Raw genomic sequence first — 23,329 nt, 5'->3', positions numbered from 1 at the left:
ACATTTTTTAAAATACATTTTATATGTTTGATAATTCATTGATTGCACTTTCAGATGCTGTTATTCTCTAGACTGGCGAAATTCCTGTCCCCTATTTTAATAACTGCTAAAGATAGTGTACTTTAGACTAATTCAGGCTGATTTTTTTAACACAAGGGAGCAGTCAGGTAGCTGTGTGCTTAGATCATTTACAATTCTCACAAGTACAATATCCAATGAAATTTTAGCCACAGTACATGAAGATAACATATATGTATACCAACATTTTCTCGACTGTGCATGTTGGAAATGTAAACAACTTCACTTCACACCCACCACATTCTCAGAAGTTCATAAGGTCTCACTGGATAGTTTCGTATTTTGACCTAATTTTAAGGTAGAAGGCATGAACCTAATTATCATAAGCCTAGCATTTATAAATTCACACAGAAGATAAATCTGTGATGTGACTTAGATTTACTTTGAGTTAGGCTTGAAAATGGGTTGGCTTATTTAGTGACTGCCTGTCACAGACTAGCAGTGGAGATCAAATGCGTAACTTGGGCTGCAAATGAACAGCCAACTTGACACACGTATTGATATATGTCTGCTATTAGTAAAATAATAAAATAAACTAGAGACAAACAGTCATACATATAATTATATTGTTATAAAGGATATACAATATATCAGTGTAAATTACACAATTTTATATAGTGCATTAGCATTAAGTCCATTAGGATACAGAGTATCTAACTTATGAATCCAATAAGTTTCTTTTATGAGTCTATTCATGTCACCATGCACAATATCTATTGGCATGAAAGAAAAATCAAGTAGAGAGTGATTATTGGTGTTAAAGTGTGTTGAAACATTAGAGGAAAACTGAGGATCTCTATAATTTTTTATATGAAAGCGATGATTATTCATTCTCTTAGAGACTTATATGTCTGCTAGAGAGGAAGTCTAAAAATCGAGGTGGTTGAGGGGTGTGATAAGTATGCTAATTTGTTATAGTACTAGTGAACTTTATTCATGCATAAGGCACATACTGATTCTTTTAGCTGTCTTGTCACATGAAAATATTAAAAATAGCTCTGCTGTAAAAATAAAAAATAAAATAATGAACATATAAAAGAGGGGATAGGGTTAGTGATGTTCCCATTGCGGCCTAGATTGTCTGGTTCCCTGCTTTTTATGTTCCATGTGAGGCACACGAATCAGGGAACCAGACTATCGCCTACATGATCGCTTTGACTGGTATACGAAATGAGACACTTGTGGGGATAGCTTTGAAAACGTGTTTTAAAACCAAAATAATTATAAACATTTAATAATAAACATATGGTATATTATATTATCATGTAATTTTCTTAATTTAATTGATAAATGAAAAGTAATGTGCAGTTTACTTTAATGCTGTAAAATATTTAAAGTTTGAAGCAACAAATAGGCCGTGTTAATCGCCATATTTGTTTACACCGGTAAAGCGGGTGCTGACAAGCTGAGTTCAATCTTCGAAGATCAAAATGAGTAAAGCACATCCGCCAGAATTGAAAAAGTAAATATGCGTATCTCGCTACAGTTAAACACTACTCCAAATTTTATTAGAATGTGAAACGCGGAATTATTGTTGATGGTATTTAGCTACCAAAGCTTCCACTTTCTACGAAAACAGTCCTGGTACACAATTGCACGTTGTTATGACGTATATCTAGGTCTCAAAAAAAGAAAAGAACAACATTTTAGAATGTCAGAAGATCGCAGATTGGTATATGTTTTACAGTTGATCCAGACAAAATGATGCATCCACGTACAGTCATACAATGGGCTTGTCACGTAAAAATCAAAGGAGTCTGACGTTTTATTAATAAAGTACGGCGAAATCTGACATGAAATCACCTGATCGGTAATATAAATGAACACAAGAAGTGCAACGGTGACCACAACCCTCCGCTCGATTCGACTTTTCTCACGCGTCCTTTATCTCTTCATAATCACAAGAAGAATGAAAAACTACACATGTACATTCAAAAGACAGTGACGTACCAATGCACAACTCTTTGACGAACATTGCATGAATCCAGTCTGGCGAATTAACCTTTATTTTCACCATTACGGTCACAAACCCTTTCTGTTAGAATCCACCTGACGGAAGTAGCACATTCTACCAGTTTCTCTCCTGCAGTACATATGCATTAGGGTCTAATAATCGTACGGAACACAGTGCAGAATTTATGTGTAATTTTTCAGTCTTCTTGCAATTCTGAAACGACAAAAGACACGTGAGAAAAGTTGAATCAAATGGATGGTTGTGGTCACTTGTGTGATAAAATTGAACGAGGATTCTCGGTAACAGATTTTTTGACAAATAGGATTTAAAGTGCTGTCAATTACAGCGATTGCGTACAAGTCACATGGGTCTTGTAGGAATTGAACAATGACTATTTCAGTAATGGGTGTAATCTTTTAGAATTTGATTCTACATAGCTTTAATTGGCAAGTATTCACTTCATTTGGAATCGAATACATCCATATTCCTTTGGAAGGTCTATATTTAGATGCCCCGATTGGTGCATATGGCAAAATCAGTGTCAAAGTATATAGACATTTATGTACGAAATGAGCCTAAAGGCGTGATACAGTACAATCCAGATTGAATGCTGTGCGCTGTGATGCAGACATGATCCTTCTCCGATTTAAAGCGGAATTCTGCTTTTCTCCTGACTTGAATCAGATTTTTTTTATATAGTCCATTTTATATACCATCTTCGATGTTTTTTAAAAAATGGTCTGTCCACTCCCATTCCACGGCAACCCTTGTAAATTATTCGTTCTGTATTAGTTAGCACATGACTTTTGGCAAGAGTATTCTGATTGGTCAAAGTTTTAAACGGAAAGTTTAAATAAAGGTTTAAAAAACGTATGAAATGACTGGAGCGAGAAGTTGATGGAAATTTAGTTGGTCAGTTTATAAGAAAACTGAACGCTAGAGGACTGGCATTTTGTGACCTCTATGGTAATCGCAATTGGAACAGTTTTGGAACAACACCCACAAAAGAAGCTGCATACAGAAAAATTGAAGCTCAAAAGGCATCTGGGAAAAGTGCAATTAATTGCTATAAGAAGAAAGATTTTTTGCATGAGAGAACAGATGTAACCGTCTAAGAATACGCACACTGCATGTTGCCAAGCACCAGCTTGATATGAAAAAGGCTCTCATTGAGAAGGAAAAGAAATGATTGCACAATGAGCCAAAAAAGTCTGTGGTGACAAAAAGGAAGGCTAAAGAAATCTTTGCCAAACCCATAAAGGAGCTCGACTGGCATATCAAAGGGTTGTGTTCATTGGTGAAAAAGACAAGTGAATGTATGGGATTATTTGTATATAGTTGATATACTTGGGTGTTTATTTTACAGATTTGTTATGAAAAGAGAAGTATAATATATTTGCTGCAAAAACTGAGAAATTATTGTGACTTAATTACGATGTGAACACTGACATGCACATGAAATAACTTCAGCATAAATATTATTGGAGAATAAATTCATGTGACTAAATATTATGAAATTATTTAGTTTTTCAGATGATTACTTTGTTTATTTTATGATCATAAGTTGCACCAGGAGCAGTTTTCTGTGAGTGTAAAATGCGTTTTTGGCCCCCAGGACCTCCTAATCGGGGGTGTTGCCCCTTGAAACCCTATTGGAGGAGGATTCCCAAACCACCCCCTAAAAAAATTTCAGCTTTTTTTTTTATGGAAGACCAAAATCATGTCTGCGATCTCGAAATGAAAGCTACATTTAAAGTTAAACAAATTTGTACTAACCTCGATTGTGAACTTCATGACATCTGTTGCTTGAAAATCTAGATTATCCCTTGCGTATTTCAGGCTGCTCCATTTGATCATATGCAGGACTCGTCTTGGTCATCATGCCCCTTTTGTTGTGCAATGCATCAATGCTTTAAAAAATATCTTGACAATTTCATGTCTTTAGTTAGGAAGACATGGTAAATTATGTGTAAAACAAGAAATCATGCAAGATCCTCATGCAAGGAAAATCTTATCTATAACAAGTTTGAGAGAAGGAGCAGAGACGATCAACAGCCAAATCCATCATGGTTTACTGTCTGCAGACTGCCATAGCCACATGCATACATTTCTGTCAGTGAAAAAGGAAATTATTGGCAACACCCATTCCCCCTGTACAAATTTTGACGAGGTTATAATAACTTTTGCATTTTGGAATCTTTACCCTTTGCTGAGTCAGTGATACTTTTTTTACATTTCCCATAAGCATGCTAAGTACACCTTTCCCTCGATAATTCGCGCACAACGTGGTCCACAAACATAGACTGCACTATAAATGAGGCGCGAGTTACCGAGGAACCTCCAGAAATTGAAAAAATTGCTTTAACATCAAGAAAACCATGGGGGGGGGTGCATGTTAGGGAACTGGGCTGTTTAATGACTGAATCTTCATTTTACAATCATATCAATAATAATTTTTAATAATGCACTTTTTCTAATGAAGTTGTTCATTATTCTGTTTAAATAATATTTTTGTTTTCTCAAAATATCCAACATAAGAAAGATTGTTCCAACTGATTTGAACAACCATCACGTGTGTGCAAAAAATCTGTGTATTACATCACTGCTTTTTGTTTTCTTGATGAGTCTGGTTCCCATAGTGGTATTTAATAGTATCTTGCCAAATCAGTAGTCCACAATTTGGGAACTAGACTAACTGTTGATACACCACGAAGCAAGATTTCTTTTTTTTTCAAAAATGCGCGACATTTATTTCGTGACACATCTACATTGAAACTCGATTTTTTATTGTTCAGTTAGTAGACTGTTAATGTCGTGATTTCACTGGAAGTAATAATGAAATTTCTTTTCATCCCTGAGGATATCTCTAAATGCCAGTTCAAGAATTCTTTGAAACTCGCTTGCCCACAATGATCCATATCTTTGAAATCAAGCTCTTTATTTTATAAATTATTCTTTTCGCTTTGCTGCCTTGTTATCTTTGATCACAGTTATGAAAGAGTCGGTTAATTTAAGGTAGTTTCTGTTACATACACATTAACATTTATTACAGTTTTTGATTGATCAAACGAAGTGAGTTCACCTGATGTATGACCGAGTTTCCTAGATTTTAAGTTAGTCCGAGTTTTGTGCCTTTTAACTTTTCTTTTATTCCACCTCCTTTTTTTATTGTTCGAAAGACATAATTAATGTGATAATATAAAGGATGCTAGCTTTTAATTCAGTGCAACAATACAACAAATACTTTCGCAAGTCAGTTATCATAACACGGTCGGCACTTAATTAGGTTCTTAGGGAAATGCTCGTGGACATAGCTGTTAAGGTAGATTGACACATTATATGTTTAATTACAAGAGGACACATTGCACTTGTGACGATTACACTTAAAGGGAACTAAAAGATGGAACTAGAACACAAATGTCAGTTGATAAAAAAATTATTTAATTTGTATTTATTAAAGTACTGCCTCCACTTGGCGTAAGTGACATTTTCATTGATAGAAATTTCCTTACATATCGTTAATTGCGGCGTACTTGGAATGTCGTTTGAAAAGAAAATGTAAAAAATTGTATGAGTTATTTTTAAATTTGATATTTCATAGTGTTGATTAAAATTTCCACGTCCTATCTACCATTTTCAACGATAAAATGAGCGATACATCAGAGTTTCAGTTACCAATTTTGATCGCGATATTCTTCAAGTTCAACAAATAGGGATACATTTTTGGGGTATTTTCGGGTTTAAAAAATGGGATCCATGCCTGACACTGCGTTATAAGCGGGTTCGCAAGTTATTGAGGGAGTGGTGTAGCTGAATGCATATATCAGCATATGAGAAGACATTCCATATTTGCTCCCCATGTACTCTTAAAGTACTTTTCAGATCATTTAATAGCCACTTTTTCACAGTATTTCATTCTTGTTTTGTATGAATATGGATCAGGTTTTGAAAATGATACTTCCAGTGTGCTACACAGTAAATAAGCTACAGTTCTGTTGGTGGTTATTGTTTTAACTTGGACTTGAACAAACAATGACCACCAGTCTGAACTGAATATAATATATTTCACTGCATGTCACACCGCAAGTGCACCCTTCCAATTCAAGATGATAAGCAACAGAATCTTCACATTAAGGTGTGTATTACAGTAATACCTTGAACATTCGCGAGGTTAGGTTCCAGAACCAGTCGCGGATCAGGAGGAATCGCGAATGTTTGGTACGAGTCACTAAAAATGCTAATAAATGCTTATTTCTAGGGTTTAAACCCTAAATATGACCCAAATCATGCTCCCAAAGCACTTTAATTTCATTTAAAAGTTAGCTTAATACATTACCCTTAAAAAGATAAATGAATGGTTGACATAAAAAGAGTACAGTATCGCCTAATGGGTATTTGCCACACTAGTGCATTTACAGTACGGTACATGTATACTAATATTACCCCTATACTAATTCATTGGCTGCCGTTTTCTTTTGCACTCACAGTAAGGTAAAACCAAGTAACGAATTGGACTGTAAACTTAATGACTGACGTTTTCTTTGTCATTATCAGGAAGGTAAACTAGGTAAACTTCATATGTCACAGAAGTCATATAACGAAGGTACAGTTCAATAAAATAAAGAAAACGTACGTAGAGGGTACCAATGAAAATTTCGCGAATCCAGAAATGCGAATGCACGAGGTATTACTGTAAATGGTAGTAAAAAATGTTATGGCTTGGGAGAGTGCTAGGGTCAGCAACGAAAAATGGTGATAGTTGGCTAACCAGACATGCATGTTTGGTTTGGTCTTACAGTTAAGTAGTCCAAAAAGAAGATTTGGTAGCCACATTAGACTTAAGATTTGTCCACCCCTGCACTGTCCAGGCTAAGACGAAAACGTCAAAACCGTTCTTGCATGAAATCTTTTTTTCTGCATTTTGGAAGTGATGGTGGCATTTCTGATGACCATTTTCAATCATATAGACTTCAAATTTTAATGAAAAATAAAGTCTCTTTGAGTATCTTGAAAAATCCAGCAGTGTTGTACACTTGTATATATATACCTTATGTACTATTTACTATTATTTTATAGTCCAAATGTTTTCTGTTAATGTAATAATATTTTAATGTACCAGTTGTATGTACATGAATAGATAGATACAGGATATACTCATCTGATAATTTTTATATGCATTAAAAGTGAACAGAATAGATGCAAGTAACTGTATACTTTCTTTATTTTCAGGTACATGGAAAAGAGACTTGGATGTGAGTATTAATGTTAGGAGAAAAGATTTAATGCACTTCCGGCTACTTTTAGGTTGTGGGGGGAAAATATCAGTATCAGTAGTTCAAGCTGTGATTAAAAATGGTCTTATTTGCAACTTCAAGTTTAGAAATGAGTGAAACTTGTCAAATGATCTTCCACTGGTGAATTTTAAGTGCAGGAACTAGAAAATGATAACACTTCTAAGTTGCAAGCGTATACCACATTTACTGTATTGTCAGTTGCGCTATCATAAATGTAGGCTTTATTAATATAAATAATCAGAAGAAAAAAGTGTTTAAGGCCATTATCTGTGAAATTTAAGTCTGTTAGTGAAGAGAGTGATGGTTCTGTAATCTCTTTATAGTGCAGGGATGGCGCTGGCTTTAAAAAAAGTTGTTGCCAAAGAAATCGCGAACCTCAGTATTGTGTCGCCAATTTTAAAAAAATGTCACCATTTTCATAATACATTACTATCCATTCATCTCAACATCCTTAGGACCAAGGTAATATTGTTGACATAAGTGAATGTTTATATAATTAAGGGGGGGGGGGACTGAAAATAAATTGAATTCATAGGTCTCGGAAATGCTTAATTACGCATATTTGGATGCCAATTTTTTATCTGGGACGCAGAAAATCACTGAGGCGGGAGTCCTCCGTACATGTCTAATATGTGTGCGGCAAAATTCAAAGACTTGCCTGTCCTGTTTCAGCCACCTGCTTTGTGGGAAAATGTGTTGATCAGTTAGCTGTGCTGATATTTACAATGACAGAATTCAGCGACTGCAAGACCCAGTGATGTACATACATGTTGCTATTGTAAGAGTACATTAAAAAGAACATGATGCAATAGCTGGGCGGCAAGTTCAAAGGCTTTGACTGGCGGCAGGGTGGGAAAATGTACTGTTGTTTACAGTGATTGAATTCAGAGGCAGAAAGGCCCAGAGATGTACATGTGGTCATTTATAAAAGTATATCAAATAAACAACTTTAGCTTTCGTTATTGTGTTCATTTCTGAATGTATTGGAATAAGTAGTACACATGACATCAGAATCAAGACATGTTGAGACTTAGACAAAAAGCCATACGTAAATTTGGATAAGTATCTTGGGGTTAAAACGGCAAACTTACGAAGATTGTAATGAGAGTCGGAAGAGTACTAAAGCTGCTAGAATTCATAGTTCGGATGGGACAGTAGCTAAGTGTAAGAAAGTGTGATGCCTAGCTTAGTGTTTGGAATAAGTCCTTACTTGGATTGACAAAATTCAGTCTCACTCTGATGGACGAACAAGTGCTATTTAAATGTACATTGATTGACCATACTTTTTTTAAAATGCTCCTCGCCTTTGCCTGGTTAGTTCTAGTGTTGTAGCGAAATGTATTCATCAAGACATCAATAGATAGGCCTAGTTTTTATACCAGTTACGTTGACAAACAAACTCTTGCCCATTCACAAGCATATGTTTTGATAGCTGAATGACCATTAACCCTTTTCTGAGTAAAATAGCAACTATCAATTTCCTGCATGATATCCTTTGATGATAAAACATACAAACATCTGTTTTAAGATCAGACTCGGTGATCTGGATATATATTAACTGCCTCTTGTACACTATTTCGTAATACAGTTATTTTGAAACTAAGTGAACCAGTAGGCCTAACGGAAAATAATGGCAGACTTGCTAAATCTGGGATGTACCAGTTCATTAGATTGTCTGTTTTTGTAAATCATCGGGCAAATATATTCAGAAAAATATACAAATCATTGAAAGCAAAGCCTAGGTATTATTTTATTGAAGATTTAACTCTAAAATGCAAATTATGTAGGTCAGAAATGTATTGGACAATGCTATGTTGTGGAATTCGCGAGATGCACTTTTAGGTCTAAGCTATTTTCTGACTTAACACGTATTTGCGAAAATACAGGGGAAAAACAGCAAATAAGATACTATTTAACCATTGCCTAAAATTACTACAAGTATGTAGACAAATAAATCATAAATTTGCAATCCTGTCAATGGACTGTTGTAATGAAACTATATTAAAGTGAGTGATTACACCATGCAAACCTCTCCATCTAAAAATAGATGCACTTACGTCTGCGTTGATTCTCTAGGAAAGAAGGGACTGCAACTTTTTATGGTGGGACTCCCATTTTTGCCAGAATTGGAGCCCTGGACTCCTAGTTTTAAAATACTAGCAAGACCTCTGCTTCAATGCAAAGTTGACGGAAATGTAGTAGGTAAATTTTAAGAAAACTGAATGCTAGAGGACACGTTTTTCTCGCAATCTTTATCATAAAAGATTTGAACTACTATTGCCAACTCTTGCAGCCGACGTGTTAAATGAGGAGCTTATGATTTGGAAGTTAGAAGATTCCAAACTGATTCTCTTCCAGAATTTAAGGAGGGACAAATTATAGATCACTGTAGAGGAAGTGATATTGTTGCCAAATACACTTGCATATTAAAGATGGTCATGTCTTTATCAAGTTGTTTTCAGGCCCACAAGTAAAGTCATCTCCATTGTCATGAATGATATTACGGTAAAAATTGCTACGAGTGACCTATGCTATGAGCGACCACCTGTCATTTCCGACCACAATCTTAATGCACGGATCGATTTTATTATTTAATGCTCTGTCAGCAACCACCTGTTGAATGCGACCACTGACCGCTTTGTCTTGGCAGAATATGCATTTTGACACTGCTATTTTTAAAAAAAGGGCTGGATACTGATATTTGAAATATTGTAGGTATGCTGAAGTGTTCTATAGTTTCTGTTGTAAACCAGACTATAGTCCATGTGGATTATTTCCTAGTCCGTTTCTTAGCTTGGTATATTACCTGCATTGTTCTCCGCTTTTCGTATAGGGGAGGGCAATGCAGGGTGCATATGAAGCCTGGAACCAGACTAATTATCTTATCTTGGCCTGCTTCCAGGACTTATCATAAATCATATGTATGAATACCGGTAATAGATGCTTTAGTCTGTAAACCAGGCTAATATGTCACAAATTGTCACTGTAGTACTGTAATTGACATAGTGGTCACAGATATTGTCTTTAGAGTTAATCCATATAGCCTGGGGGTGAATAAGGTCATGTCTATTAAACCAGCAAGAGAGAATCATTTGCAGGATTTGATTGATAGTGTTCAAGACTTGTGATATTTTTTTCTTTCCTTCCCCCAGATGTTAAGTGATTACATCTCAATCACAAAACTATCATCTATTCAATTTGGTGTGACCGGATTGTACACTTTATTTTTAGAGTTAATCCCTGTAATATCTTCTTTGAATGAAGCCATTGACTTTTAGATAATTACTTCTTTTTATTTTATTAATTGTTAGATATGTGATGCACATGTATAGATTTGTCATATTTTCCCAAAGCCCTGTAGAAACCATCTTTATGTTTGATATTACAACTGAGCACTATTAATGTTAATACCTAGAACCATAATAATAATGGAAGAATCTCCAACTATCAGGGGACAAATTTTAAGGCTGTAGAAAATTATTGTAATTGAAAGAAGTGGAAAAATAGCAGACTTCTCACAAAAAAGTGGCTTAAACATAGGTAAAACAAATTTAGATTATTATAAAGGAAAAGAAGTCAATCAGAAACTATTTCATATGCTGATATATGTGATCTTCAAATGTAAATGTGATTTCATGTTTGATGATAGAATTGTATCTTTGTTGCTATATAATTTTGTTTTTAGACGGATGCATACAATACTTTAGCAAGAACTATTAATATAGAATAGAATATAGGAACAGTGATTATGGTTATTTTTCTTTGAATCGTTCTGAAACATGACCTTGGAAACTGGTCTTTTTGTACAAACCTGCTATGAGAGACCATTTTTTGTTGGCAGAAGGGGCAGTCTCTCATAAGTTTATACTGTACTGGCATTCCTTATTAATGTTATGATGTTACAAATGGTGTGATTGTTACTACGTCAGTAGTTTAGTCAACTATGTTCTATTGTTTTTTCGTTTTGTTTTATGTTTTTTAATTACAGATGTGTGTTAGGTGTCATTTATTGCAGTTACATTCACTGTTCAAACTTCTTATGAAAGCATTTTGATTGGGACTAGTAAGAAGACATCTTGTTGTAAAACTTAGAAAATTAAATTTCTGCATGATTTCCGATATATGTTTGTGAGGGGAAAAAAAATCAAATATGGGAAGTGCCATGAGGCACAAATGGAATGTATTTTTTATATACCAATTTTGGGTAAAATATACATGACATTAACATTCCCATTTACTGTATTGGTTTCTATTTGAAGTTTACCCTTTTTTTTGAAGGCTTTATCTTCCTGGTGATTATTTTCACGATTTACATTTTAGAATGTTGGCTTTTAATTGGCTTCATATAACTAGTATCCTGCTGATGTGTCATTAAACTTTAATACATTGTGTATTTGGAATCATTTACATTAACATTTAAATGCTGAGCAAATTGAATGCATGACTTTTTTCTCCTCTTTTGCAGTGAAGCTTAACGGAGGGCGAAAAATCAATGGAATTCTTCGTGGCTTTGACCCGTTCATGAATCTGGTCATTGATGAGACAGTGGAAGAAACCAAAACAGGAGAAAAACATGCCATTGGCATGGTGGTAAGTGTTTGTATTCATTATAGTATGCACAGATGGCCTTCTGTGTGGCACTAGTTGAAAATACAGACCTGAAAAGACTATAGAAATGATTATTACTGAGTGTATTTTTCTGTGTGATCAGACACAAAATAAGAAATATACCTGTGAAAGAGGGAAATACGTGTATAATGTAAGCATAAGAAGAGCAGGAAAAATACCGTGTTCTTACTACTGCATTTTTCTTTGGGATCTTCAGTAGATTGTACCCCAAATCTAAATTTTATGGAACAAATTGAATGTTGCTACAAATTGGGGGCCCCGAGTGGCCGAGTGGTCTAAAGCGCTCTCCGTCACGGATCACTGCCATCTCACCTCTGTCTGCGTGGGTTCGAGTCTTGGGCTCGGCCAGTGTGGATATGTGAGAAAGCTTGCCGGTAGCTTCTCGTGGGTCGTTGGTTCTTTCCGGGGTTTTCCCGGGTTCTTCCTCCACCATTAATACTGGCCACCATGTATAGCCTATCCTGTGCTGAAAAATGGTGTTAAACCCTATAACAACAATAACAACAAAAGCTACAAATTGAATGAAAATGATTATTCTTTTAGGTATCTTAAATGTTAGACAAACCATTTATATCTAAGGGATATTCCATTTAAACATACCCCTGAGGGGTGGGGGAAGGCACATTCAAAAATGGGTGACACCTATAGAAGTGATTTCTTTCTACCACTACCAGTCATAGAAGTGAATTTTGGACACCCGTGCCCATGCATAGAAGCAAATTTTGGAAATTCATGACCGTGCATACAATTTATTTTTATAGAAGTGAAGTATATATTAATTTTTATTATTGGTAATTTGAATAGAAGTAATCAACTTAGTAGTCAGAAAAAAAATATAACGGATCTAATTAATATTTATAATTAAAGATAATATGATAAATAAAAAACATTTTGTGAAAGTAATAATAAAATGAGTTGTTCATTTTTGATTAACCGGGTATTTGTGGTTTTCAGGTTTAAGGATTAAACATTGTCTTGACTGGATTAAAACCCCAGTATTTACATGGTTTAAGATCAGTCTGTTTGTAAGCACCTAAATAATAGTACCCATAAATTATATATGAAATTTGATAGCATGTAAGTTTCAAAAATTATTTTCAAGTTAGACAAGGTAATATGTATTTTATATGAAGGGATTAAAGAATTATTAAAACCACAAGATGCCTGAATTACTTTTATTTTCAGAAAACATGGAAAATGTTCCCCAACAGACTGCAAACATGCAGCTTTAATTGTCTTATATAAAGATGACCCGTCTCATATCACACCTTTTACACACAGGGGCACAGAGTGGATGAGTGGTCTAAAGCATTCTCCGTTACGGATCATTGCCATCTTGCTTCTGTCTTTGTGGGTTCGAGTCTAGGATTCAGCCAATGTGGGCATGTGAGAAAGCTTGCCAGTAGCTTCTCATGGGTCGATGGTTCTTCCCTGGGTTTTCCCGGGTTCTTCATCCACCATTATTACTGGCCGCCATGCATAGCCTATCGTGTGCTGAAAAATGGCATTAAACCCCACAACAACAACAACCTTTTACACACAGTATCATTGGATATTCTGCCAACCCATTTGAAGTTTTTACATATAAGTTTAAACAAACATTACGAAACAAAAATATTATCATGCTATATACAGGGCTCGAATTTAACACAAATTTCTTTGTAGCCAGAAGGACTAGTATACTGAGAAATTTACTAGTCCTGCCAAATCTTTACTAGTCGTGTCCACTAAACAATGTCACGCACTTGTATTGAGATTAACAACAATTTTATTTCATAAATAGCATTATCATATGAAATGCAGAAGTACAGAAGTATAAATCCCACTTCAAATCATCAATCAGTCAATTCACATTTCTTGTTTCTCAAGATACCCTGATCCAATTCCAGAAAGGGATCCAGATTCCTTTCTCGTCCTCTACCTGCACTCGGGGTCCATATGGGGTTTGTTCTGGTCTCCTTACCTGTCTCCGTAAAAGATTGCAATGCAGTGGTGATCACCTTTGGGATCCCATTATGCCTTTTCTACATTATCAATTGCCAGGAACGATTATTTAATCTCTCCTCCTTTGCGAATTCTAATTCTCTTTGTGTTGCCCACAGCTTTCATGTACGTTTACCGTTTCAATTTTAGAGTTCGAACAACCGGCAACAAAACTGGATGTTTTCTCTGTGTTTGTTTTTGCAAATTCCGTACACCAGTTAGACCGCATAACGTTCTTTTCCTCATCATAATTCAACCATTCCCTCTCTTTTGTCCATGTCTTCTGAAACGTTTGATTATGTTTTTCCCTATCATAAGACTTATTCCTGTCTTTCATGTCTTTTTCATTCAACTTTTGCTTTTTTCCAGTGGCTAAACACTTTCTGTAAAACGTCACATTTTGCCTGTTTTATAAGGAGGGAATTGTGCCTTGTGTTGAAATACGAGATGTTACAGTATAGCTGATGTGAATTAGTTAAAGAGAGAAAAGGAATGGTACAGTATCCTTTATATCACAAAGTCAGAGCAAGAAACACGTTTCAAAACATGTGCCTTTGCCCCCAACTTCCCCTAAAATTAAATGGCCTCTCCCTAATAAAGACTTGACTTCAGCAGATGTTCTGCAGGATCAAAGTAGTGGCTATTGTAAACACTGTTCTAAAACATTAGCATCAGAAGATAATGTTAGTTTCAGCTTGGAAAAGTTGTGTTCCCATTAAACAAATCCATCTGACTCGTCGCGATGTATTTAACAGCTCCAGTTACGGTCTCATCATTAATAGCGTAAGTTTGGTAATTTTTCCTGATTAATCGGACCTCAATGTATTACTGAAATTAATAAGGCGGAAAATTTTCAAATCTTAAGATGCCCATGCTCAGAGATTTTAATTCCCAACAAATATACGACATTCTGCTTGGATATCTTCACTTGTATCCAATTATTTGTTCATTCTTGTAAGGGGAAAAAAATATAAAACCTATTCTTATCATCATAGAAAAAGTAGTTGTATGGAAAGGATGTGTCAATAAAGTAATCGTAATAAATCGATCTAATTCTTATAATTATTTTGATGCAAATGTAAAATATGCAGTTTTCCGATTGTGACTGTTTGAGTGTTTGGCAAGTGAGCCAAAAAAAAAAAAATTACACAAACATGCAAACTAATTTCTTTGAATAGTTTTTGCAGTGTTCGTTTGTGTGGTTTACCCATTTGTAGTTTGTCACTGTGGTCGATTGAATAAAGTGTGATACCACATCATTTTTCATTTAGTTCATTATCAGACTAATTAGGATCAATTACCCAAGTCCCGTTGTTAATGACGGGACCATAATTGGCACTGTTAAGCAAAATACACAAAATCGGATGGCTTCTAACGCACATTTTTGAGGCATAAATTGACTTCATCTTTTCATGCTAATATTTTATGACTGTGTTTACATTGGTCATTGCTTTGATTCTATAGAACATCTGCTGAAGTCAAATCTTTATTATGGAATGGAAAAAACCAAGCGCTGACTGTTGATAACTGTAACTTACTAGCCCATCGGACTATTAACATTATGAAAGTTACTAGTCTGAGCAGAAATCTACTAGCCTCGGGCTAGCGGACTACCGCTAATTTCGAGCCCTGTATATGTGTGTATATGTATATATATATATATATATATATATATATATATATATAAGGTTGTCTTTTCCAGGAATTATTGTTGTATCTTGTCTTAATTTGTCAACTATTACACCTGTAAAATTTCTGCAATTTTCAACCACACATAATTCATTGGATCTGCAGATGCATGTAGTTTAGTAACCAAAAACAATTCCACGAAACAGTTTTCCCATGACAAAGAGTAACATTTTGAAATATGGTAGTTTTTCATGAGGTTGACATAAAAATCATAAGTAAAACATCATTTTCACTGTGATTTATGAATAATTTGTCCAATTTTCAATAATTTATCATTTCAAATCTAAACTTTGACTTGTGTGAAACATTTAGATGCCACTTGCTGTCTTCAAATCAGTGAGAATACTGAGGTATCATTGTTTTAGAGGAAATATTTCAAAACTCGTGACTTTTCTATGAATGTTTACATTAACTGGCCAGAATTGGTCTTTTATCGTACAACTAACAGCAGATTCAAGTAACAGTGAAATATTTATGGAGAGTACCAAACTGTATTTGGCCAGCCAATGGCAAATCCACATTGAGTAATAAGATAAGAACAACATGCTGGGAACCAGTCCATTTCCGGCTTACATAGAAAAGTGCGAGTTTTGAAATAGTTCCTCTAAAATGACAATATCTTGAATTTTTGACAGTAAATGGCGTCTAAATTAAATGTTCCTTTTCAGTTAAAGTTTAGATGTCAAATTATTAGTTATTGTAAATTTGGCAATTATTTACTAGTCACTGTGAAACTAGTGTTTTTACTTCTTCTTTTCTATAAAATATGTTGACCTTTTGAAAAACAATGAAAAAAGAATACTTTCAAGATATTTCTTTTTGCCACATGAAAACTGTTTCATGGAATTGTTTTTGATTTCTTACACTAAATGTATCTGTGGATCAAACAAGCCCAGTATAGCTGAAAATTGTTGAAATCTGACAGGCCTAATAGTTGAACAATTAAGACAAGTACACCAATAATGCATGAGAGGAAAACTACCTTGCATATACATATATCAGTATCTCAATTTTCTTTTTTTTTAAAAAATATGTTTGAATATATATACATATACATACAAAATATCAGGTGGGTGGAGTTGGAGGAGTGTCCAGCACCAATTCTGAAATCTGGATTTACAAATACAATTTCAAAAGTCAGTATTTTCTGGACACAGGTTTCAAAATATACAGACTTTAATCAATATTCGTTTTAAATTATTGGATTTAATTCCCAAGTGCTGTTTACATGTAGGAATGACTTGAGGCATAATCTTTTTTTCTGCCAGAATGTAAACTCCCAGGGAATATATCCCATAATATAAAAACCAATGTTGTTTAATGATATATTGCATTTCTTTCCATCAATTTGAGGATAAACTTGGAGATTAAGTCTGCATGGCCATACTCAAGGTAAAAATTTACAGATCTCATAACACTACACTAGAGTACATTCTGACATAATTGTGTTAATGTGTATTGAAATTGACAAGTCTTTTGTTACATTTCATTTCACCAAGAATAGGTGAAAACTAACTTAAATAGATTTTTAGCTCAAAGACAATATTTCTAAAATCTGGCTAGTTGAAAAATTTTCTACTGGGATATAATTCCCACTAAGAATTATTACTTTTAATTCCATAAGAAATCTTTATAAAACACTGACAGAATTGCAATATAAAAATAGTTCTAACCAATCAAATGGAAGCTAAGAGAGGGTGACCTTTTTAAGTTTGCAGTTTCAAATGAACGATTTTCAGACTTAATTCTGAGGCTGAAGAATGTCTCAACCTTGTATCTATGGTCAAGTTCTCACCTCTAAAATTAGCCACAGCTGACTGCAGGCTGACCGAAGTCAGCCATATCCCCACATCTTCGACGGACCACATGTTGTATTGTCTTTCTGTTGCCATTTTTTGTCATGTTCTAAATATTCGACTGCAGCATCCGTACCATATATGGCTACATCTGAAAACTTCGAAGATCCACGTTCCAGTTGTTTTTGTATTTCTGTTAAGATTCATCAGAAATTGCCGATTTAGTTTTTTTCTACCTGAAATTCCACGAATTACAATGAGTAATCTGGAATGATGTTATTTTTTGTTCAAAGGAGGGGAGACAGAAGAGAAAACAAACACAACTGTGGCATGACAGAAACATATTATCAACCCTTTACCTTATAGAGTATATGGCTTTTTAGGCCTTCAGTACACATGTAGCAAAGTTATCCAGTGCAGTGCACTATAAATAGAACACCTGTTACCTGTTTGACTCCAAACACATAGGCCTGCCTGTTAAGCAATGTAGTGTTTATTACGTTTAACAGCAATTTTGACCATTTTACATTTTTTATACACATCTATTATGTATGGAAAAATTTATTAGTAATTTCCAATCGTTATAGCTGTGTAATTATTTTTCACAGATGAATTTTTTATGTGCTTTAAAATATTGAGATAACTTGTTCACTATCAAGTCACTGAAGCTGCATGACCAACCGTAGATGCCATTTCTCATACTGGAAATTTACAAGATTTTTGTGCGCGTCTACATCAATATCAGTGCCTTTATCTAAGTTATTGAAGCTTTCATAGTTGTAATTCTAATCATGAAAACTTTTGTAAGTACTGAATGAAATCCGCAACCTCCATTTTGGAGAGTGGAGAATATGACCCAGTTGCTTTAAATAGCAGATTTTGACCAGAGCATAGGTACCACGTGATCGGACATAATGGTCATTCGCAGAAATGTATCTAATTGGGGGTTTCCTCCAAAGGTGGTGCTACGAAAACCCGCTTAAAATGGCTGATGTTTATAGCAGGCGTCTAAAGGCATTTCCATGCGAATGGAGTAGAGGCATCCAGAGGCGCTTACATGAGGTAAAGGGTTAAAATAAAATAAGCACCACTGATAGAAGCATATTTTCCTTTGATATGACATGGCACAGAAGTGATTATTGTTTATTGATGACCATGCATGGAAGTTTTTTATTTTGCCGTCCGTGGGGTAGTGGTATGTTTAAATGCAATAGCCCTAAGTGCCTTGGTTATTGTGTTTGTTTCTGCCTGGGGTGATTGGATTTCTTGCTTTCTTTAGCATTTCTTTAAATTTTCAACCTAATGCAAGCATAAATTTTTTTAGATTTTCCATCACTTTAGAATTGATTTAATTGGCTGTACTCATTTGATTTTTTTTTCTTCTTTTCTTCTTCAGGTTGTAAGAGGTAACAGCATCATCCTTTTAGAAGCTCTCGACAGAGTATGATCCTAGCTGTGTCCTGGAATGAATGGGGTTAGCGTGTTTGGATAATGTGTGTAGAATGTGTGATAAACAGAAAAATGGAGAATTGAGTTGATGTTCACCTCCATGTGCAGCACCTGGATAGAAACTTATAATTACAAATGATAAATCGTGGTTTTGTTTCCAGTACCAAGAACTGTTATTGTCAGAACAGTCCGTCAGCAAAGTTAATGATCATGGATGTGTGAACGATACTGTAAACTGGATATGCAGACATCATCCTAACTCATTTGGTCAATTTCAGGATTTAAATGGTATTTCATGCATCAGTACTTGCAAGAGGACAGATAGGTTTCCTTTATCAACTAACACAGGATTAAGTTATTTAGTTCTGAGGTAACAGAAATGGGACTTGAGTATTTTTCATCCTCCTGTCTGTTTTGAGTTTGTTAAAATCAATATCCAGTTTAAAAGCAATCAGGATTGAAGTGTTCATAAAGACAACATAATTCCTTTTTCATTTTCATAAGATCCATTATGTATATATTTCAGGTTTTCTTGCAGTCTTGATTGTTTTACAAATAGATTAAACTAGAAAAATGTTTTGTATCACGTGAATAAATGACCTTCTATATACAGGACTTTTCTATTTATTGTGTCTGTCTATTCTCTGCTGGTCTTAGCCAATGACATGACTGCCAATCTTTCCATTTCATAGCATGATGCCATCAGGGTTAACACTAATATGTAAAACAGGGAGAAGTTACAAGTTCCAGTTCAAAACTAGGAGCACAACTCCCAAAAAATTGAGTACCAAGAATATTGCAGGCAGTATTGTGATTAAAATCGCCTTTTCTTGTGTAAAATTTATTTGAACTGTTTGGGTATTTAGAAGGTATGTTTGTATTCATATATATATATATGACTTCGAGTCCATGACAACAATTTTTAAATTTTTGTCTTGGCTGCGAAGGATAAATTCGGTCGAGTGTCACTTTTCTAACTATATTTTTGCTGTATACAAAAACATTTAGTTAAATTTCTCATAGTTGTATAGACAGTCATAAAACTTGATGGTGCCAGACACTGTTAGCAGAAGTAAGCCACGCTGAGGTGCTGTTCATATTCCATTGATTACACACTGTGTTTACATTTAGTTTGGTTCCTTAAACTTTTTGTGTACAGTTATTTTAATTGATGGGTGTATTTACATGGAAGATATTAAAAACCTCATTGACCTACAATGAAGGTCTTGGTAACCTACTTTTCTTGCTTTATTAACTATCCAGTGCTTATTATTTTAATTATGCTTGAACTTTGAATTTTTGAAGCATATCCTGTTTCCATGCAAATTGCTACCTGGTAATTTTGCCTTGGAAATGGTACCTAGGCAGGTGTCAGAGTTAACACCTGGATTTATCTTTGCAAGTTTCATATATAAAAAAAAGAGTATTGGGTTACTGCTGCCCGGTTTTAATGAATTAGTAACTTTCTCACCAAGAATGTGTACTTTGCACCCTAAAAATAAAAATATTTTGGGTGCTTCTTTATGCAGAAATTTCTTTTCTTATAAATGATCTTGTTTTACATGAGAACTTTGAATATGTTGGAGATTTTGCCATGATATATTGCTGAAATATCACACAGTATCAATTCAAGTGCCATTTGACAAAAGCTAATTTAGAATTTTGTCTGATTGGGCATATTTTGGTAACTGACTGACTTCTAAGTCAGTATTTATACCCCTTGCAAACAAAGTATTGGCGGGGGATATACTGGAACCTGTCGCTTTCGCTTATTTAATATCTCCAAAACTTGAGAGATCTTGTGCAAATTTGTACACTTCACATTATGATCAGACTATTTGCTGTACAATGTGGATTCTGTTTACTTGGCATTTTAAAATTTATCGGCATTTTTATTACAGATTGTGTCCCATCTGTTACACTGCTCGGGTTAAGATTTCGTGAACGTTTTGAAGAATCTTCTTGAAACTTTAAAATATTCATTTGTATTAAAACTTGGTTATGCCCAATAAATGATTCAGCTCCTTCTGATTATTTTTGAGTTATCTCCCCATGCTTTGGAATAGAGTTGATGCTTCATTTCCTCAACTGTTTTAGGGTATCTTCATGGAACTTTCTATTCTTGTATCATGACCAGATAATGTGTCTTGTAAAAGAATGGGCTGTGTCTGATTGGCATTTCACAAGTTATACCTATAGTTTCTATGGCCATCAATTTGTCACTCTCCACATTATTGTCTCCTATTTGCGATCTAGTGAAATTTGGCATGCATTTTTATCATTAAAAGTTTGACATGAAGGAATGGTCTTGACGAATTAATACTTTTAGGATAGGTTTTCTATAAGCACTTTCTTAAAAAGAGATCTACTTAGCCCAATATATGGAATCGATTTAAAAAAATTTATAGTTCTTTATACACTGATATTTGTCTCCATACAAGATGAACCTGAAACAAGTATATTTTCTGTCAGCATTATTGTTGTGAAGAAGATTAGGTTTCTGAATGTACTATACTCACAAGTTCAGTCCCAGTACACACTGTAGACCCAGATTTGTTGTGCAACACATTGGCAGGACTGTGTCTATGCAGTTGGTTAGAAATTATCTGAATAAACAACATACACCTTGATCTGTAGCTGCAAGATGTGAAAGCAAATCAGGGTTTATGTTCTTTGCAGTTTGACTCTACTTATAGGCAGGTGTATACAATAGTTCAAAGACAGTTGCAAGATTGGTAGTCATGTGACTTCATACATGATTCACCTCTGCTACAATAATTTAAAATGAACAAAGTTTCTATATAGTGGTTATGGTTTTGTGGCACCTGCAAAGTATTGTCTAGTCAAGCACATACATTAATCTTTCCAGCTGCTGTTTTGTTGTTTTACTCCCAAGGGCTTCATTTTCTGTACATGGCAATGTGGTTATGTGAGAAAGCTAGCCAGTAGCTTCTGGTGAATGGGTTCTTGTTTGGGTCCTCCTCCACTAAATATACTGACTTCCAAGTATAGCTATTATGCCCTGAAAAATGTCATTTAACCATACAAAACAGAATTAAGCCAGTTTTTGCATTTAGCTCAATATTTCAAAAAAATTGTGGCATGAACATTCAAGAAAATTTCACAAGTACATCCATCTTTTAAGAGTACCACTAAACCAGCAGCAAAAGTTGATCAAGGTTACCTTTTAAGTATTTCATGGGCCATGTTCATGTATTTAGCCCTGCTTCAATGCAGATGTTTCGTGAAAAGTAAGCAGACTTTACAAGCTTATGGCATAATCAGACGAGGGTGTTGTAAATTGGTCTGGTTGGTCACTCCTGTTACAAACAATTACACCGTCATTCTTTGGGTCATTGGAGAATGTTTTCTGTCAGTTTATCCACCTTGTATTGTACTTGCTTAAAAGTTCATCTTATCTGAACTGCCAATGCACTGAAAAAACTTTAAACACTACCTCCCAGTTGTATTTATTTTTCCTTGCAACTTTCAAAACTGGTGGTAGAAAAGACTTTAGAAAACTTGTATAGACTGATAGGGACCAACCATTTGAGAGTTGGGAGTGGGGAATATTTTTAACAAATTTTCCAGCCTCCAAATAGCTAATAAAAATACTTTTTTCCCCATATTTGTAGAAAAAAACTTGTTATATCCATTATACAAGTTGAGCAATTTGTTTATCTTCGTCTGGAAACAAAATCCTATCTCCACCCACTCTGCGATGGCCAGCACAAGCTTGTTATCAGTTTTAATAAACTACAACTAGGATCTTCCTAAACTTTATACACACATTCATACCCTAGTCTAGTTGGTCCTAAATGAAAATGTTGCTGCTTGGGCATCCAATATGAATGCGACTGTGGCCATCTTGAAAATCTTGTTATTGCTACTGATAAATGGATGGTCATAACGTGAGGCTTTCGCTTAAAGATTTCTTTTAGATGCCTTACTTGGTGCTAACAAAAAATGGTGCAGATCTGAAATTCAATGTAGCGGCCATGGCAGCCATCTTGAAAAGCTTATCGCCACTTCTTATGAATGGATTGTTTTCTCAACATGATTTTCATTAAAAAGTAACAGCCGTATTGTGGCATCTAGCAGGTCCCATATAAAAAGTAAAAAATATCCAGTATGATCACAATGGGAGCCATGTTAAAAATCTTGTCAACTCTTACTTGAACGGAGTGTAATAATGACATTGGGTTTTCACCAGAAGACTTGTCATATTGAGTTGGTATTAAATGAAAATAGTGCTGCTATGATGTCCAGTATGGCCAATACTACAGCCATTTTGAAAATTTTGTTGTTGCTACTCATGCAGAATGGCAAGTCCTGATTGTACCTTGAAAATGTTATCTTGACTCCTCTCCAAATGGATGGCCATATCAGCTTGGGGGTTTTCACCTAGAAACTTCTAAAGCCTAGTTGATGCTAAATGAAAATGGTGCCAATCATCC

General features: G+C 34.8%; 1 protein-coding gene across 1 annotated transcript; it reads left to right on the top strand.

Annotated features, from left to right (window-relative positions):
- Nucleotides 1-1,397: 1,397 nt before the first annotated feature.
- On the top strand, nucleotides 1,398-19,480 carry LOC149795897 (putative small nuclear ribonucleoprotein G). The gene is made up of 4 exons (XM_089965815.1): nucleotides 1,398-1,540; nucleotides 7,262-7,284; nucleotides 11,792-11,916; nucleotides 18,820-19,480. The coding sequence occupies exons 1-4, from the start codon at nucleotides 1,509-1,511 to the stop codon at nucleotides 18,868-18,870; spliced, it is 231 nt and encodes a 76-aa protein (XP_089821941.1). The 5' UTR covers nucleotides 1,398-1,508; the 3' UTR covers nucleotides 18,871-19,480.
- The last annotated feature ends 3,849 nt before the right edge of the window (nucleotides 19,481-23,329 follow it).

This window comes from Sinohyriopsis cumingii, chromosome 7 (assembly GCF_028554795.1).
Source record: "Sinohyriopsis cumingii isolate HCF-2022 chromosome 7, ASM2855479v2, whole genome shotgun sequence".
Lineage (NCBI taxonomy): Eukaryota > Metazoa > Mollusca > Bivalvia > Unionida > Unionidae > Sinohyriopsis > Sinohyriopsis cumingii.
The sequence above is the reverse complement of the archived record's forward strand: the minus strand, read 5'-3'. Positions and strand labels throughout refer to the sequence as shown.